We start from the raw sequence: 19,462 nt of genomic DNA on the forward strand, positions 1-19,462 counted from the left end.
TTCATTAAAGCCCCTTTTAATGATAGGGCTGTAAGGGTTTCATGGTAGGGCTTGGGTGCCCACAATGGACTTTCCTTGAGGAGCCAAGAAGAAGCTATCAGAATTGTAGCACGTGTTTCCCTCTGGGTTGGGGGCCTGTCCTACCTCTGCTGGGTTTCTTGGTCAGGTTCATGGACTTTGAGGTCAGACTGTCCACAGAAACTTCATTCCCGGCGAGGGCATGAGAGCCCACCTCCCACTACTGACCTTCCTGGTCCAGGCTCTCTCCTCCTCGGGGGGCTGCAGGAGACAGGGAGGGAAAGCCAGTTCTGGACAGGTCTCAGAAGGCTGAGGATGCAGGAGAAGCTGGAGTAGCAGCTGCAGGCATCATGGTAGGTTCCCCTCCTAGGCCAGTCCCCCTGAATAAGACAGGAGGGGACTGAGGGTCCTGTGTCACTGAGGGGGGCTGCCCTTGCAAGGCCAGTGACCTGCAGAGGAAGCAGGGGACTGAGGCAAAGCCCTTGTTCTTCTCACACCTCTCCTTGGAGACTACCTCAAGGGTGTTGTCTTCACACCATTCCCTCTTTCTCTTCCTTCCTAGATGCCCCTCCCCCTACCCTGACCAGCAGAACCTGCATCTTTGAGCATCCCCAGACTGGAGGTATGAGAGACAGAGAGCAAGGTTGAAAGAAGTGGGGTGCAGCTATAATGGACCCTCTGGATTCAATACCCACTCAAGGTAGAGGAGAAATGGGAGGGCCCCCTGGCTTTCTTCTCACAGTGGCCCTGTCAGCTGGAGACCCACCCCTGGGAACCAGCCTCCATCCAGGGTCCCCCCCTTACCTGGAAGGGAGGCACATCCTGAAGACACAGATGGCAGAAAGTGCAGCCAGAAGAAAAAACTTCCAGGCAAGGAGGAGGAGGGAGCTGGACACTGTGGCACCTGGTGACAGAAAGACATCAGAATGAGCCTAATTCCTGCTTCCATCACTCCACCCCCAAGCAGGCTCAGTCCCACCCCAACTCAGGTACCAAGACTACACCTTGGCCTTGGGGAGAATCACCACGCCTCTGTGAGCCTCAGTTTTCTTATCTTTAAAATGGGGATTATAATACTTCAGAATGTTTTTCTATCAAATGAGAGCACCCAAGCAAAGTGCTTAATAGGTGCTCAGCAATTGTTAAATCTGAATGGCTTTTGGGTCAACGGCCATACTACTCTGAACGTGCCTGATCTCGTCTGAACGGCTTTTGGGAGGATGTGTGGGAATTGGAGAAAGATGTTTCATATTAACTTAGTTACAGACTTAGTCCAGAAGTCTCTGGTAAAATGGGTGGGTGGTCAGGGTCCAGCCGTGTGATGAAAGCAGCGTTTACTGCCATTTGGTACTGAAGGCATAACGCTCTGAAGAAGTTGCTATAATTGCTGTCCCATTTTATAGATGAAGAATCTGAGTTTCAGAAAGCTGAAGTGACTTTCGCAAGGTCACCCATGGCGAGCACAGCCAAGCCAGCGTTTGAACCTGGCCTGAGCCTTTAACTGCTTGGTTATTGCACTCCTACTCACCCAAACTCGCTTGCTCTTCTCTGAACTTGCTCAGCTGTTGGCTGGCCTGGACCACAGCCTGGTCATTCTGCCACACTTGGCAGGCAAATGGCCTTTCATCCTCCCACTCTGAAGTGTTGACCAGGATATGACTGTCTTGGTTGAATGTGCCATCTGTGTTCTCGGTGGGGACAAGGGCCTCAAAGGTCTCGAAGCCTCTGTTCCTCTTCAGCCAGGTGATTTGTATGTCTTTGGGGTAAAATCTTTGGACATGGCAGGTGAGGATGGTTGCCTGGAGTCCTAGGACGTGGTGTGCTGAGATATTCACTGTGGGCACAACTGAAACAATAGCCCTTCATTTGCTACTTCCTTCCTTCCTTCACGCAAGGCATGCTTGAAGAGCATCCACACCTTTCTAGGCTGTGCGCTGGGTTCCTGGGATATAGCGGTGGACAAGACAGGCATGGTCCCTGCCTCATGGAGCTCCCACTCTGGTGGGGAGGACAGGGAGGAAACAAGGCAGCCACATGACCCCCACAGGGGTTCCGAGAGCCCACAACAGGGGCACCCACCCTGGTCTGGAAGAAGGAAGTTTAGGGAAGAGGTTCCACAGGAAGCGACCTTTGAGTGGAAATATGAAAGATGAACAGGAGTTAACTATATATGGCAGACAAAAAAAAAAAAAAAAAATGGTGACAGCACACCCACATACTCTTCCAGAACCTTGCCTCTCCCCATCAGAGGGGGAGTCTATTTCTGCTTCCCTGGAATCTGTGTTGACTTTGTCACTGCCTTGGTGAACAGAATGTGGCAGAGATGACACTGTGTGACATCCAAGGCTCAGTCACAAAAGTTGGTGTATCCTCCACCTAGTTATGTCTTTCTTGGGGCACAGCCTAGGAACACAGCCACCAAGCTATGAGGACGCCCACACTAGCCCACGTGAAAAGACAGTGCAGAGAAGCCCATGTTATGAAGAACTGAGGCCCCCAAGCCAACAGCCAGTGCCCATGGCCAGGCGTGTTGGCGAAGGAGTCTCCAGCGTATTCCAGCCTCTGCACCGTGCAGGTGAGGCCCGGCCATCACGCAGCAGAGACAAGCCACCCCTGCTCAGCCCCATCAGAATTCCTGACCCACAGAATTTGTGAGCATAATAATTTGGGGGATTTGGAATAAATCTGGAACATTGGAATAAGATTGGGGATAATTTGTTGCATGGCCCTGGTAACTGAAACATTAGGCAAAAGGTGTTGGGGGAGGGAAATCTTTAAATGGCTAATGGAAGAAATCAAGTCACTACAATGTTATTTTTTCATTGAATATTTTCAGAGTGATGTAACATTTGGAACACTCCAGAAGTTATATCCTGTGCAACTATTTAAGATCATGATGAAGAATTTTAAACGTCAACTTTAAAATATATGATGGACTACAAACTACTTCACAATTATTTTAGGGATATATGCACAAAAATGCTTGAAGATTGTTGTTGAACATTTCAGTAAGGATTTTTTTCCCCCAAGGGCAGTAGTGAGCTACTGTAGGGTTTTAAGCAAAGTAGGGGCATGATCCGGCTTCCTTTATAAAATCCTCTTAGCTGCTGGGAGGTTGGGGATAGATCATAGAGGGCAATGGTGGAAATGAGAGATCAATTAGGAGGCTGTTGCAGTTGTCTAGGTAAGAGGTGATGTTGGTTTGAACTTGGGTATTAACTTGAGTAGTGGCAGTGGAAAAAACATACGAGTTCAGAAGAGATTTGGGAGGGAAATTTGGTGGTTGGTTGGGTGAGAACAGGTTTCTGACCTGGGTGACTGGGTTGATGGAGGCTCCTGTGAAGGCCAGGGCAGATGGACCTCTAGAACAATGAGGGTAATTTTCCTTTGCCTTTCCTTCCATATTTCTGCAAAGTTTGATTAAACAGTGGCCTGGGCTTGCTCTGGGGATATGAATAATGGACTTTGTCTTCATGAAGTCAGAGCCAGACAGGGGTATGTGTAGCCTGCATTGGTTTCTCCCATGATGCCAGGGTGGGTTTAAGAAGCATGTGCCAAAGGTGGTGGCTGACAGCAAAGCAACGGTGGCTTGGTGGTTTGAACAATGGTGTTAGGAATCCACGTGGAGAGTCCAAGTGGGAGAAGCTTCCTTGCTGTGGCCTAGAAACCCTGTGTGATCTGGTCCCCACCCCTCTTGCTCCAGCCTCTTCCTTTTCCACCCACCCATCTTCTCACTGGCCAGCCACACTGGCCTCCTCTCTGCTCCCCGGACATGCCTTTCTCCCCCTAGCCCTCCAATCTCAGGGCCTTTGCACACTCTGTTTCCTCTGCCTGGAACACTGTACTCTTTGCCTGGCTGGCTCCTTTTCATGCCTTGACTCAAACATCACTTCTTCAAAACGGCACTTCCTGAGTAAACTAGATTTCTCTTGTTTTCATCTATCTCAGTCTGTTCTTTCCCCTCATAGCAAATGTTACAAGTCACAGACATAGAGTTGCTTTTGTCTTGGTTGACGGGGTTCCCAGGACTGTGAACTCAGCAAGGCAGAACCAGGCCGGTTCCATTTACCATAGAATCCCCAGCACCTGTAACATGCCACCACACAGCAGATGTCCCGTAAACGCCCCCTGCATGAATGAATGAGTGAATGAACTTCCTCCTCTCACACTCACTAGAGGGGAGGGAGCTCTGAAAGAGAAGGACTCAATCATGGCCTTATGTAGGAAGGGGATGGTCATATAAAATAGGGAACCTCATGCTCACACCACTGGGGGTTTTGTGGGGAGTGAATGGGAGGATGCAGGTGAAGTGTTCCCATTGGGAGCCTGTGGTGGTCGCCAGAGTTTGCCGTGTGTGTGTGTGTGTGTGTGTGTGTGTGTGTGTGTTGTGTGTGCGCATGCAGGGGGCTTACCTCGGAGGAATTGGGAGATGTTGACATGCTCTCTGAGGGGTCTCTGCAGTCCACTGTGAGCCACTTGACAGGTGACCTGGGAGTGGATTGAGGACACAGCCAGGGTCACCAGGGCAGTGCTGATGACGGTATAGGAGGAAGCATCTCTAGACAGGAAGACGAGGGTCTGAAAGTCTGGAAGCTCCACACCATTTTCAAACCATTTTACATTTATGTTTTTGGGAAAGAAGCCAGTTGACGTGCAGGTGAGGTTCAGTAGCTGGCCTGGGCTGGTCCTGCTGGAGGGGCCAGAAACCACTGGAGGAGAGGGCTTAGCTTCCATCAGGGCAAGGGTGGAGAGAGGAAGGACAGAGAAGAGAAATGAGGATGGCAAGTTACTCTCTGGCACAACACTCACCCTCATGGCTCACCCTGCTCCACTTCCCACCCCAATCTCTCATCTCTAGTTTTCTCCCTTCGTAAATTTTATCATTACTCTTCTTGTCATAACAGCCAATCAACTGGCCTCACTGATTTGACTTCTCAACCCTTTCAACCCACACTTGGAAGCCAGACCGCAGGGACCTCGCTAAAACGCAGATGAGACCATGTCATTCCCTTGTTCTCCTTCCTCCCTCACCCTCCCTCCTTCCCTTCGTCCCAAGATACATTGTTTTAAAAGTCACATAAGGCATGTCATGAAAAACAGTGGTTTCCTCTCCTTGCAAAAATTACAGACCAACTACTTTTAGCTACTTCAGCTGATTCTTTGGGCATTTCTGTGTGTTTCCAAATGACATGTTTATACTGTTATTTCTCAGTTTTTCGGTTTTATGTATTATGGATATGCCACTACAGAAGATGATGGTTTAGCTCTCTTATGTCTCCCTGCACCTGCCACCCACACTTGCCCTCCTCCCATCCTCCTGTTATGGACACATTGTAATTTTTGTTCTATGGGTATTCAGCATTTACAGTATTAGGACTAAATGGGCATTGTTCACAACTGGGCTTTGCGATATATCATGGTTATGTTTCCTTTCTTGTACAGCTTTTCGTTTTCGCAGGAGTTTTTAATGGTCTCATTATTTTCATTTGCTTTGTTTTCTATGAACTTATTGTCATAAGGGCATCCCCAAACTTTCTGCCAGATTCCTTACACTATGTTTGAAACTCCTAAGTACTGCAGTAGACTTTAATGTAGGGTGTGAAGATTTTTCAGGGAAGTATATAGGCTTGGATTAAATACACTTTTTATTATAATAAATTTGTAAACACACATACAAATAGAGAGAAAGTATTCATCGTGGGACTTTAACAATTATCAACAAATGGCTGATCTGGTTTCATTTATACTTCTCCCGCCATCCACTGGGTTATGTATTTTTATTGTATATATTTAGGTGTACAACATGATGTTTCACTATATATATATACACTTAGTGACATGATTATTGCAATGAAGCAAATTAATATATCCATTATCTCACATAGTTACTTCTTGTGTGTGGTAACAGTACCTAAAATCTACTCTTTTAGCAAATTTCCAGTATATGATACAGTATTATTAACTATAGTCCCCATGCCCTAGACTTATTCACCCTACATAATGGAGATTTTGTACCCTTGACCTCCATCTCCCCATTTCCTCCACACTCCCACCCCTGGGAGCTATTGTTCTACTCTGTTTCTATGGATTTGAGTTTTTTGTTTTTATTTTGTTTTATTACATTCCACATATAAGTAGAGAAATTAAAAATAGAACTACCATATGACCCAGAAATTCTTTTTCTAGGTAGATAGCTAAAGTATAGGAAGTCACCATCTCATACAGCTAGCCATCTGCGCCCCGATGTTCATCACAGCAGTATTCACAATAGCCCAGATATGGAAGCAACATAAATGTCTGTACATATGCAAACACACGATGGGATATTATTGGGTCTTAAAACAAGAGATCCTGCCATTTGTTGCAACATAGATGAACCTAGTAGACATTATGCTAAGTGAAATAAGCCATCCACTGGTTTATTTTAAAGTGAATACCAGACATGATATTTCATGCATAACTACTTCAGCATGTATATCTAAGAGTTAAGAATTCTTTTTTAAACAATCAAAATACCATTATCATACTTAAAATTCAATGATGATTCCTTAATATCATTTTGTATTTGTCAGCATTCAAATTTTCTTTCTTGTTTCATAAATATAATGTTGCAGCTGGTTTGTTTGAATCAGGATCCAAACAAGATCGATGTATCACATTCTGTTATGTCTCTTAAACCTCTTTTAATCTAAAGGAATTCCCCTTCCCTCCTTTTTCCTTTGCCATTTATTTGTTAAATAAACCAGGTCATTGACCCTGATGACTTTCCCAAATCCCGTAGCATTTCCATAGCTTCCCAACTAGATTAAGCTCCAGTCACCCACATGGTAGTGGGTGTGGCAACTCCTTCCTTATTGACTGACTTCACCAGTAGGGGTTACTTGCCCTCAAATCCTTGTCTCAGGGCTGGCTTCTCAGTGAACTCAAGTTCAAACTTTGTGTTTTAAAGTCCCTTAAAATAATTAATCTTTGTCTAAAGAAGCCATCAATATGTAGTTAGATTAATTGTTAATAGTTTCATTTTAGATGTAGTAATTTAGATTTATTTTGGATTTTGTTTATTAATTATTTAAAACATCCATATGTTTGCAAAGTCAAAACTTAAGTTGAGGTACCTTCAGAGAAGTCTAGCTTTCATCTCTGTCCCTTCAGCCCTCTTCCCTCCCTCCTTTAAGGTAAATTTTTAAAAATTTGAAAAATTTTAGTTTATTATTGTAGTGTTCTCCTTCACACACTGTTCTACATATTGCTTTTCCTATTTGAGGATAGCCCTTGGGTCCCTGTGAGGTGGAGTGCTGAGGTCTTCCTCATGCCATTTGCAAGTTCCATAGGACCCAGCTGTGTGACTGTGCCATAATCAGCAGCTCATCTTTTGCTCTTACAGATAGTGCTGTAATGAAGAGCCTAGGCATAAGTCATCTTGCACTTATGTTAGTAGATCTTTGGGATAAATTTCTAGAAGTGGAACTGTTGGGTCACAGAGTAATATGTATTTATATAATATGTACATGTAATATGTGTATATAATTTTGCTAGATATTGCCAAATTCATCTCCTTATGAGTTATGTAATTTTGCACTTCTACCAGTAAAATATGATGTATCTGTATCCCCATATCACCCCCAACAGAGTGTGCTGTCAAACTCTCATTCTTTTTCTTTGTTCAATCCCTATTGTGGTAAAACACAAAGGGATGTGAAAGGCAGTGTTTGGTGATCTTGCACACTCTATAGATTAGCTGGGTATACAATTTTAGATTGGAAATAATTTTCCCAAAGAATTTTGAAGCCACTATTCCTTGTCTTCTATGGTCCAATGTTGCTCTTAGGCATCTCATGCTGATCTCATTCACAATGTTTTATGTATAACTTGCTTTTTATTTTTAAGTCTTGAAAACTATACAAAATTCTCTTTGTTCCCCAAAGACTGAACATCAACTTCTTTGTCTCTCCATGGCTCAAAGGTGCTAAAATTTTAAAGTCCCCAAAACTCTGTTGATGTATATTTCTATGGTTCTGAGGTTCTGTTCTCCTACTGAATTTTTTACAAAAAAAGTCATAATCATTAAAACATCAATACACATAGGCCTGAACTAACTTCCCTGCTTCTTAGGTTTTCCTTTAATGGATGTTGTTTAGAGTCTTGCAGGCTTTGTCTTCAGCCATGATTGTATCAACCAGGACCAAACTCAAGAATATACAGGACTTATAGAAATAAAGGATAATATTTAAGAAATATCGGAATTACATATTCTACATCAAAAAATGTGATTCCTAAAATTTTCTGCCTCAGTAAATCTATCATTCATATCATATGAAAATCTATGGTTTCATGCTTTTAAGTTTGCATTTTTTAAGTTTCATTGGTTGTAAGATCCTAAATACTGATGATGCATAGTAATATAATACCCATCATGTAGCAGATACTCTTCTAAGTGTTTTACGTTGATAAATTCATTCACATTTATAATCCTCACAACGAATCTATGAGGTGGATACTATTATTATCCCTATCTTCCCTAACACATGAGGAAGTCGAGGCACAGAGAATTTAAGATACTTGTGAGGTCACACAGCATGCAAATGGCAGAGCTCGAAGTTGACCCATCTGGCCCTGGAGTCTACTTGTATCCTCTGTGCTTTGTCGGCCACTGGAAGCTGTGAGAGTCTGAAGGGTTCGGAGTCTGCCGACAGATGGCCCTGGGGTTATATTTCACTCTGTTCCTTCACTGTGACCTTTCGCTATTGCCATTTACTCTCCTCAATCTTGGCACAAGGGCTAACAAAGGGAGACCCTTGGACTGAGCTCCTGGGGGCTACAATTTGTATTAGAACAATGGGCTGGATTTCTAGGGACCTGGACTTACCACGCACAAATAACTTGGTGCCTGGTCCAGACTTAACCTCCACGTTGTTAGGAGTTCCTCTCCGGAACTTCACACAGTAGTAGGTGCCGGCGTCCTCTGAGGTGATGTTACTGATGCGGATGGAGAAGTCCGTGCTGTTTCTCTTTGTGGTATCTTCAAGAGGCGTTACCCGGGGGGAGGGGGCTTTTATACTGAAGAATCGTTCTCGGCCTGGCCCAGTCCCCCTGAACCACTCGATGGGCCCCACGGGGACCAGGGCGGTCACGGAGCAGCGCAGAATGGCTGACTCCCCGGCTGTGACCCACACTGACTTGTCAGGTTGAAGCACCTGCAGCTCCTCCTCTCCTGCCACCCCTGGAGGGAAACACAAGTCAGCTCCAAGTCCTGCCCTGGCCCAGCTGGGGCTGAGGTTGGGGTCCAGGCGCCTGGGGCCAGATTGCAGCTGAAGTCCTGTTAATTCCTTCTTTCCGCGTCATATATTAGCTTCTAGGATGGGCAAATTTCTGGACTGGGGGCTAATAGGGACATAGATATAAGACAGATGCCCCTTGGAAAGGCCTCAGATAGGGAAGTCATGAGAGAAGAAACACATCTAGAAGAGATGTTCAGAAACCCCAGCAAATCAGTGAAATGCATATTTAAACCAGAAGGAAAAATGCTAAAGTCCATGACAGAGTAGCTGGAAAAGTTAAAACAAAATGTACTCAGGTTTCAGCACATGAAACGTCAGAGCACATTTTCAGGCTGCAGTAATAGAGGTAGATTGGTCCCAAGGCAGGCAGGGAGGTCAGTGAGACAGAAGAGAGAGCCTAGAATTTGACCCAAGGAAATATGCACATTTCCTATATGATCAAGGTGGCATTTTATGTCCGTGGCAGCCAGCTATCTGGAAGAAAGCAAATAAAACTCTTAAAAAGTGGCTGATTCCAGGGAGCCAAGGGTATGGGGACTTTTGTTGTTTACTTGTACGTTTCTTCCATGTTTGGATTATTTTGACAAGAAGTCTGTAATATAATAAAAATAAAATGAAATAAAATAAAACACTTTTTCTTTTGTAATCTAAGAGCAGACAATTTCTGGAAAATTAGCTCTGCAAAAATGAAAAAGCTTGTCAATTTTCAGTGTTGCCAAGGGTGTGGCAAAGCAGGCACCCCTACATACTGCCGATAGGAATAGAAATTGACACAACCTTGCTAGATGGCGATATGGCATTATAGTGATGACCCAATATGTACAATCCATGAGCCCATGTTTTTAACAGGTGGGAAGGAAAGTCTTCAACCAAATGTATTTTGGTTACCAATGTTTCCATTGCTGCTGTTCCTGTGTTGTATGTGTGGAGATAATATATTACTAACATTGAGACACTCATATTTTATTGGAACGTTGCATTTCAAAAGTGTTTGAAATGCACTCATACCCTTTAACTTAGTAATCCTCTTCTAGGGACTTATTCAAAAGGAATGATCAGACAAGGATGAACACATTTTGTAAAGAATGGTAATCGTAGTATTCACAATATGGAAAAGGTTGATGTGAGACTCATGTCCAAGAACAGGGAGTTAGTTAGATAAATGATGGTATAACCACAAAATGGAAAACTATGTAGCTATTAAAATGATAATGTTGGAGTATATATTGGGGATGTAGTGATCAGATGTAGGCACATACGTAGCTACATGGAAGAAGGCCCCTGATTAAGTGAAAGAGCAAATAAATCTCCATATTTAGTTTAATCCTATTTTTGTTAAAAGTTCTATATATATGGAAGCAGCGTGGTGGTCAAAGCAAGGGCTAGTGGAATCCCTTTGACCTGGGTTTCAGTGCCTCCTTGATTGCTTACTTGATTGCTATGGCTTGAATATTTGTCCCCTCCAAAATTCATGTTAAAATTGAATCCCCAATGTGGCAGCACTGAGAGTTAGGGTCTTTACAAGGTGATCAAGTTATGAAGGCTCTGCCCTCATAAATGGATTAATCCATTCATGAATTAATGGATTAAAGCAGAGGCACCCAACCTTTTTGGCACCAGGGACCAGTTTCATGGAAGACAATTTTTCCGGAGTGGAGGATGGGGGGAGCGGGGCAGGGGGTAGGGGAGATCTGACAGGAGGCAGAGCTCAGGCAGTGATGCGAGTGTTGGGGAGCGGCTATAAATACAGATGAAGCTTCGCTTGCTCGCTCACCAGCAGCTCAACTCTTGCTGTGTGGCCAAGTTCCTAAGAGGCCATGGACCAGTACCGGTCCATGGCCCGGGGGCTGGGGACTGCAGGATTAATGGGTTATCACAGGAGGAGAATTTGGTGGATTTATAAGAAGAGGAAGAGAGATCTGAGCTAGCACTTTAGCATGCTCCACTCCTTCGCCCCAGGGTGATGCCTTGTGCCATCTCGAGACTCTGCAAAGAGACCCCACCAGCAAAAAGGCTCTCAGTAGATGCAATCCCTCAACCTTGGACATCTTAGCCTTCATTACTGGAAGAAATAAATTCCTTTTCTTTATAAACTACCCAGTTTCAGGTATTCTGTTATAAGCATCAGAAAATGGACTAAGACACTGATATTTCACCTTGAGAAAATTACTTAACATCTCTGAGCCTCTGTTTCCTTATCTATGCAGTATATATGGTACAGAAAGTGAGACCTCTCTTGCAGTTTTGCTGTGAGACCGAAACCTCAAAATCTTTGAGGAACACTCAGGACCATGCCTGGTGCAGAGAAGGACTTGTGCGAAATGCGCTTTCCCCTGTTGACCTGGAGTCCAGTAGGCTGAGCTCCAGCCCTGACAGGCCTGGGGATTCTGGGAGGACCACTCCCTTCGTCTGCTTTCAGTTTCTACTTCTGCCAAGCATGATAGATCATTCCCGTTTCCTATGAGTGCTATGAGTTTTAACGAAGACGCAGATTTGCCAAGGAACACACAGTGGGTGCCGTAATGGTTGGATTCAGCAGGACCATTTTTATGTGTTCATATTTACACGTACTAAACCCTGAAAGGATATAACAGCCAGAGCTGACACAGATGCTTCCATGTGCCTCACATGACTCTAAACACTTAACCATATTAACTTACTTACTTGATTTTCACCACAACCTTATTAGAAAGGTGCTATTATCCCCATTTCACAGACAAGAAAACTGGGGCACAGAGAAGTGTAGTGATTTGTCAGTCTACAAATGATGATACTTGGATTTGAACCTTGGCAGGTTGGTTTTAAAAAATATTTGTGCTTTTAGCCAATTTACTAAGTAGCCTCTCAATTGAGATGTTACTACCATTAGGAGAGGGAGGGGTGCCTCTCCTGACTGCCCAGGTCAGCTCTGGAGAGAATGGAGTGGACAGGCAGGAGACGCATCCCCATCAACAACATAATCCTAGGATGCTGGGATTCTGGGAGACTTAATCTAAAAAGCACTGTTTATGAATTTTTTTTCCCAATGGTTCTACATTGTATGCAATATTATCTATCTATCTATCTACCTACCTATATATCCATCCATACATCTCTCTATCTCCATCTTAATGAAAGCAGCCCTGCCTCCCTGCCAGGTGCTATGATCTTAAGCAGGACTGATGAGTCAGACACTACACCTCCCCTCTACTCCTTCCCTCAGGGAGGCACCAGGTCCTGAAGGCCAAGCCCAAGGGGGTCGTGGAGCCTTCATAGGATGTCAGGAGTGTGGGCAGGGTGGAGGAACTGGGAACCTCTGTCTTGGAGAAATGTCTGGGTGGGAGAGGAAAGGATCCTTCCAAGGGACAAGAATTCTGGGGGGATTTGTTTAGGAGATTCTTGTTATAAAAAAAAATAATTAGGGAAATGTCTTAAAGAGGAAGAGGCAGCAAAAAAAGAGGTCCTGGAAGAGAGATCCATCTGTCCCACTGGGAATGGGGCAATGGTACCACTGCCAAATTCAGAGAACATCCCTGAACCGTGATACCCGAGGGCGGAGGTGCTCACCTGCGAGTCCCAGCAGCAGGGGCAGCAGCAGGGATGGCGGAGGCAAGTGGGGCTGAGAGGCAGGGATGGGCATCATGGTGGGCCCTGGAGCCTGCTCTGTCTGAATGTCTGTCCTAGGGAGGCCCCAGACTGTGCTCTGTTGAGTTTTGTGTCCCACAATATTTAATATAAGAGGAAGTGATCATGATAGGAGGAGAGGGCTGTGGGATTATGGCAGTTCCTGTTTCTAAGTTGTGAAATAGGAACCAGACATGAGCTAAGAAGTTACTGATATAAAGGTCCCGAGATGCTTGAAGAGGCCCCGGCAGGCTCCCTTAGTGCCTAGGCTCTACTCCCTGGGCCCCTCACCCCACGTCAGGGTGTTCTGTGGCCCCATCCAGGAGCCTGGGGACATGGTCTGCTATCGAGGAATGTGTGTTCAGCCTTCTGTGATTGTCTAAAACCTGGGCTCGGATGAGCCTGCAGCTGGAGTCAGGAGGAGGGCTCCTGGGCACGGGGTCTCACCGGGGTAGGGCCCTGTTCTAGCTACTCCAGCAGTGTCAGTGGTAAAAATGAGCCTGAAGCCATGTCTGATGGGCCCCTGGCTTTGCCCAATATGCTTGCAGGGGGAAGTGGCTTTGGGTGAGCAAGGAGCTAGATCTTGGGAGGCAGAGGAGGGTTGCTTCTGTTTTAGAGGAAGGAGGAGGCCTGTGGGGGCTGAGGCCTTTGGGTGAGTGGTACCTGCAGAAACAGCTGGGAGGAGGAGGAGTGCCTCTTCTGTCCCTAGTCTGGGGCCATCTCTGGGGAGAAGGGAGTTGAGAGGCTGAAGAAACATCCACACCAAGAATATGCCTCCTGTTTTCCTTCTGAGCAGGTTGTGTAATCCATTCTCATTTAATGTTATTATTAATTTAGTTAAGTTTATGACTGCTATTTTACTTTTTGTTTTCTATATATTTCTTATGTCTTTTTTGTTCCTCTATTCCTCCTTTACTCATTTCTTTTGTATTAAATAAATATTTTCTAATGTAGAATTTTAATTTCTTTATTTTTTTACTTAGTTATTTCTTTAGTGGTCACTCTAGAGCTTGCTATATGCAAGAGGTATTTAAAAAGTTCATAAAAATGCATGTTATGAAAAAATTATGCACGAATTTAAAATTTTTTTGCACCAAAATAAACTCATATTAACTTTTATAACATGTCTGAAGAGGATCTATTTTGAGGCACTAACAATAGGATAAGACATCAATTTGAAAAAAGCCCTTATCAAAGCAACATGAATTCTGTTAAAATTGAAGCAAGAACAAACATCAAATTTATGGTGAAGCTTGGGTGGAAGAATGGTGAAAACATTGATGCTTTACAAAAGTTTTTAGGGACAGTGTTCCAAAGAAAGCAGCAGTTTACAAATGGATAACTTGTTTTAAGAAGGGAGAGATGATGTTGAAGGTGAAGGCTCTAGTGGTGAACCATCCACACCAATTCACAAGAAAACAAAGTAAATAAACTTGTTCATGCCCTAATTGAAGAGGACTGATGGTTAACAGCAAAAACAATAGCCAACACCATGGACATCTCAATTGGTTCATCTTACACAATCTGACTGAAAAATTAAAGTTGAGTGAACTTTCCACTTGATATATGCCAAAACTGTTGCACCCAGATCAGCTGCAGACAAAAGCAGAGTTTTCAATGGAAACTTTAAACAACTGGGATCAAGATCCTGAAACATTTCTTTAAAAATTGTAATAGGAGATGAAACATGGCCTTAGCAGTACAATCCTGAAGACAAAGCACAATCAAAATGGCTACCAAAAGGTGGAAGTGGTCTAGTCAGAGCAAAAGCAGACCAGTCAAGAGCAAAGGTCATGGCAACAGTATTTTTGGCATTCTCACGGCATTTTGTATGTTGAATTTCTGGAGGGCCAAAGAATGATAAACTCTGTTTATTATGAGAGTGTTTTGAGGATGTTAGCCAAAGGTTTAGTAGACGAATGTTTGTGGAAGCTTCACCAATGGGTCCTTCTCCACCATGACAGTGCTCCTGCTCATTCCTCTCATCACATAGGGTGAATTTGTGAGAGTTTCAGTGGGAAATCATTAGGCATCCACCTTACATTCTTGGATTGGCTTCTTCTGACTTTTTTTGATTCCTAATCTTAAAATATCTTTAAAGAACACCCATTTTTCTTCAGTTAATAATGTAAAAAGTCTGCATTGACATGGTGACATTTCCAGGACCTTCAGTTCTTTGGGGATGGACTAAATGGCTGGTATCATTGCCTTAAAAAGTGTCTTGAACTTGATGGACTTATGCTGAGAAACAAAATTTACATTTTTTTCTTTTTACCTTTTAATTATATTTTTTCATGAAATTTTTGGAGTGCCCTGATATATGTTAACTCATCAGAATCTGCTTCAGATTTACATTAACTTAATTCTAGTGAGGCATAGAAATTAATTCTATAATTCTATTTCCTCTTTCCCCCTTTTGTGGTATTATTGTTATGCATATTACATTTATAAATGTTACAAACTCAACAATATATTGTTATAATTATTACTTGATATAATTTTATGTCTCCTAAAGAATCTGAAGAGAAGAAGAATGCATATATATCTATATGTATATCTGTCTATCATCTATCTATATCTTTGGCTATATTATCTTATTATTTGTCATTGCTGGTTCTCTCCTGTTGTTCCTATAAGTTCGAGTTACAGTAGCAGCCATTTTCTTAGCCCGATACAGCTTTGTTTCTAACTACCTCTTTTGTGCTGTTTTTAGAAAATGTATTACATTTCTATGTTATATGCCCCAAAATACATTATGTACATATCATTGTATGCAATAGTCTTAAAACAATCAGTTAGGAAAAGAAAGGAAGAAGAAATATGCATTTATACTGTCATTTGTACTTACATAATTACCTTTACTGGGTATCTTTGTTTTTAGCGTGCACGTGTGTGTGTGTGTGTGTGTGTGTATGTGTGTTTGTGTGTGTTTGAATTACTGTCTGGGGTCACTTGCTTTCATTCTAAAGAACTTCCTTTAATGTTTTTTTTTTTGTAATAAGGGTCTACTAGCAACAAATCCTCTCAGCTTTCTTTGTTTTTAATCTGGAAATGTTTTTATTTTGCTTTCATTTTTGAAAGGTAGGTATAGGGGTTTTGGCTGACTGTTTTTTTTCCTTTGGGCACTTGATCCCACTGCCTTCTGCCCTCTGTGGTTTCTGTTGTGAAGTCAGCTGTTAATCTTATTGGGGCTCCCTTGTGATGAGTCATTTCTTTTGCTGCTTTTCAAGATTTTCTCCTTGTCTTTGTTTGTCAACATCTTTACTATGATGCGTCTGTGGATCTTGTGAGTTTATCTTATTTGGATTTCCTTGAGCTTCCTAGATGTGTAGATTGTTTTTCAATAAATTTGGAAAGTTTTCATCCATATTTTCTTTGAATATTTTTTCTGCTACTTTCTATTTCTCCTCTCCTTCTGCTACACCTATTACACATATTTGGCATCCTTGAGGATGGCCTACATTTCTCTGATGGTCTCTTCATTTTTTATTCTTTCATTTTCCTCTGTTCTTCAGATTGCATAATCTTTAGACAAGCCAGTCCACCTCTCTGAGACTCAACATCCTCATCTGGTAAGGGAAAGGTCTGGATCATGTGGTGGGTGGACATATTTTGTTTTTAGTCTGCTTAGCAATTGTTTAATTGGGTTGATTGGTTATCTCTCATAGCACCTCCTCTCCTTAGCAACAATGAGTAAATGAAATGTTGAGAAGATGGCATAGGAAAGGCCAATTTGAATAGTTCCCTCAGACTCATTTGCGGAGGCTGAGAGGAAGAAGCTCCCTTTCCATCTTGGTTGCTAAGATGGGGGAATGAATATTTACATTTTCTGCATTTATTTTCTCTATCATCTTCTATAATATATACAGCAGAAATGAAAGGAAGAAGGCCAGGAACAGAGGAGAGAATTTCAGAGAGTGAGAGTCTTGGTAGCACTAAGCCCTAAATTCAGCCCTTAAAGCTCTGCTTTCAATATTGTGAGGATCCCAGAATCCTATGCAGCTATAGGATCGTCATTTCATATTTTTGGTTTAAACTAATACATTGGGTCTTATCACTTGTAAGAAAATGTCTTTCACTAATACAGAGCATATTGGACCAGGTCCAGACCAACCCCACCTCTATTTTCTGCTATCTACACCCCTGAATCTCCTTGAGTCTCAATTTCCTCATCTGTACAATGAAAGCATCCTTATACTCAAGAGTTGCTGTGCAGGTAATATAGTAAAGCATGTAGAATATAGTAGATGCCCAATAAATGGTAGCATTATTATATCGCCAATTTAATAATTTCTCAGGCTGGTTATCACTCAGAGTTCATAGGGCATCATAAGAAAAAGTATGGATTTTGGAACATAAAAATTGATTTTTAGTCTGCTTAGCAATTGTTTAATTGGGTTGATTAGTTATCTCTCATAGCACCTCCTCTCCTTAGCAACAATGAGTAAATGAAATGTTGAGAAGATGACATAGGAAAGGCCAATTCCCTTCAACATTCAACATTCAACAATTCAACATTCTGCGGATGTGTGGCCCTTATCATCTGGAGTTCCTTAGGACACTGCTGCCTTTAAGCAAACTGGCTTAGCAAGGAGTTGTTTTCTCTCCCATTATTGGGAATCCAGAGGTGAGATCAGCAGGGCTGTGCAATGTTGTCAACCCTTACTCTTTACATCTTTGCACTCATCTAGAGTAGATTTTTTTCCTCAACTTGGTCCCCTCATGGTCACAAGATGTCTGTCTAAAGCACCTGGGGCAACAGGATTGTTTGTTCCTGGCCAGCAGTGGGGAGAATTGCCTCACTTTCCCAGCTTTCTCTGCAAGCCTGTCTTCTTCTCTTATAGACACAAAATGGCTAAGTAGGTCCCATATTTGAGTCAATCACTGGTAGAGGACATGGAATTATTTTAATTGGTTTAGGCTAGTCACTGGGGGTTAGTTAAATATTGGGAAGTCAGCCACAATATCCCTCATCATTGAACCTTTTTGAGTCTGTTTTCCCTCCTGTAAAATACCTTACCCAGCTTGCTGAGAGTATTAAAAAGATCAGATGTATATTGTACCTTCAATAATATTTGGCATATAGCAGGTATTCAGTGAATGGAAGACATAATTACTGAGATGATAGCATACACCAGGGGATGTAGGAGACACTCACCAATAATAGACACCTCAGTGCCCGGACCTGACTGGTATTCCTTATCAGGTTTCCCTTTTATGAACTTCATGCAATAATAGGTGCCAGCATCTGCAAGAGAAATTTCACTGATGCGGATAGAAAAGTCTGTGTTGCCAAGTTTGGTGGTGTCTCCAATCGCTTTTACTCTGGGAAAGTGACCTTGTTTGAAACTGTAGATTAATTCCCGGTTTGGCCCAGTTCCCTTGAACCACAAGACAGGTCCATTCGGGAAGGTATCTGGTACACTGCAACTCAGGGTGACTGTCTCCCCAGTCGATACCGTCTGTGACATCTCAGCTTCTTGCACCTGGAACACCTCATCAGTGGCTCCTGGAAAGAAACTGGAAATCATTTCTCATTTCCCCTGCTCTGGCTTAGGCAGGACTGAGAAGTGTGGATGCAGGTCACGGTTAGGCCTCGTTCTTTAATTATCTTAATGACATGTGCAAATGTCCCCATACTGAGCAGAAAGGCTTTTGTATGTGGAGGCAGTGTCTCCCCACAGTGCTGAGAGAGAGGGTAGTTGGTCCAGAGGAACAAATGCTTTACCTATTCAGTTCCATTTTTCACCCCCAACCAAGGTAAGAGGAGGTCAGGGAGAGAGAAGTTGGGGAATATCAGTGGGTAACGTTCACAGAGGAAGACCAGCCCCTCTACCCATCTAAATGCCTAGAATCACACAGTATGTTTGGAGCTGGGTCCAAGTCCTGTTCTCCCACCCCACACCTCCACTGAGCTTGGGGTTGGCCTTCCTGTCTCCCCTCAAGGGGGATCAGACACCGAATTTGCGGAGAAATTAGTGCTGAGAGGTGTGGAGAAGGGGAAGTCAAGAGGTGACACAACTAACAAAGGAAGTGGTCATGGCAACAGCGTATGGTTCCACTATTTATCTGTTCAAGAGAAGAGAGGGGAGACAGGGGCAGTTTCCTCAACAAAAGGAGAGTAGAGCCTCAAGGGCCCTCAGCAACACTGGCGGTCCTCACTGACCACGCTGTCTCCGCCCACCACAACCACCACCACTGCCCTACAACCTGTCGGTGCTGGTAATAATCTCTCCCCTTCAGGTTGGCAAACCTGCAAAACCACAGATCATCTAAGGAGTAGGTTAGGGAGAAAGGGAACTCTTGGCTGGTGAGCCAGGAGTGGGTGGCAGGAAAACAGCCTGTGTTGACATTATTTACCTTGGGGGAAATCTGTGGATTTTCCAGGGCCGTTTGGATGCTGTGGAATGTGTCTGGACTCAAGGGAAACATTATTGGGAAGGTCAGTTCTCCTGGAAGAATAGAGGGACACCTAATATCATTGTGTTTCATGAAATTAATTCAGAGGGTGGTGAGGAGAAGGAAACGCTGGTTATCCTCAGGGAATAAAAGAACAGTGGGGC

General features: G+C 43.3%; 1 protein-coding gene across 1 annotated transcript; it reads right to left on the reverse strand.

Annotated features, from left to right (window-relative positions):
- Positions 1–238: 238 nt before the first annotated feature.
- LOC105827537 lies at positions 239–18,430 on the reverse strand. Its single transcript, XM_012665732.1, is given in 4 exon segments — positions 239–279; positions 8,885–9,309; positions 12,843–12,978; positions 18,058–18,430. Coding segments are annotated over 4 exon segments (975 nt in total).
- Positions 18,431–19,462: the final 1,032 nt, after the last annotated feature.

This window comes from Propithecus coquereli, unplaced genomic scaffold, assembly GCF_000956105.1.
Source record: "Propithecus coquereli isolate 6110/MARCELLA unplaced genomic scaffold, Pcoq_1.0 Scaffold122, whole genome shotgun sequence".
NCBI classification, from domain to species: Eukaryota; Metazoa; Chordata; class Mammalia; order Primates; family Indriidae; genus Propithecus; species Propithecus coquereli.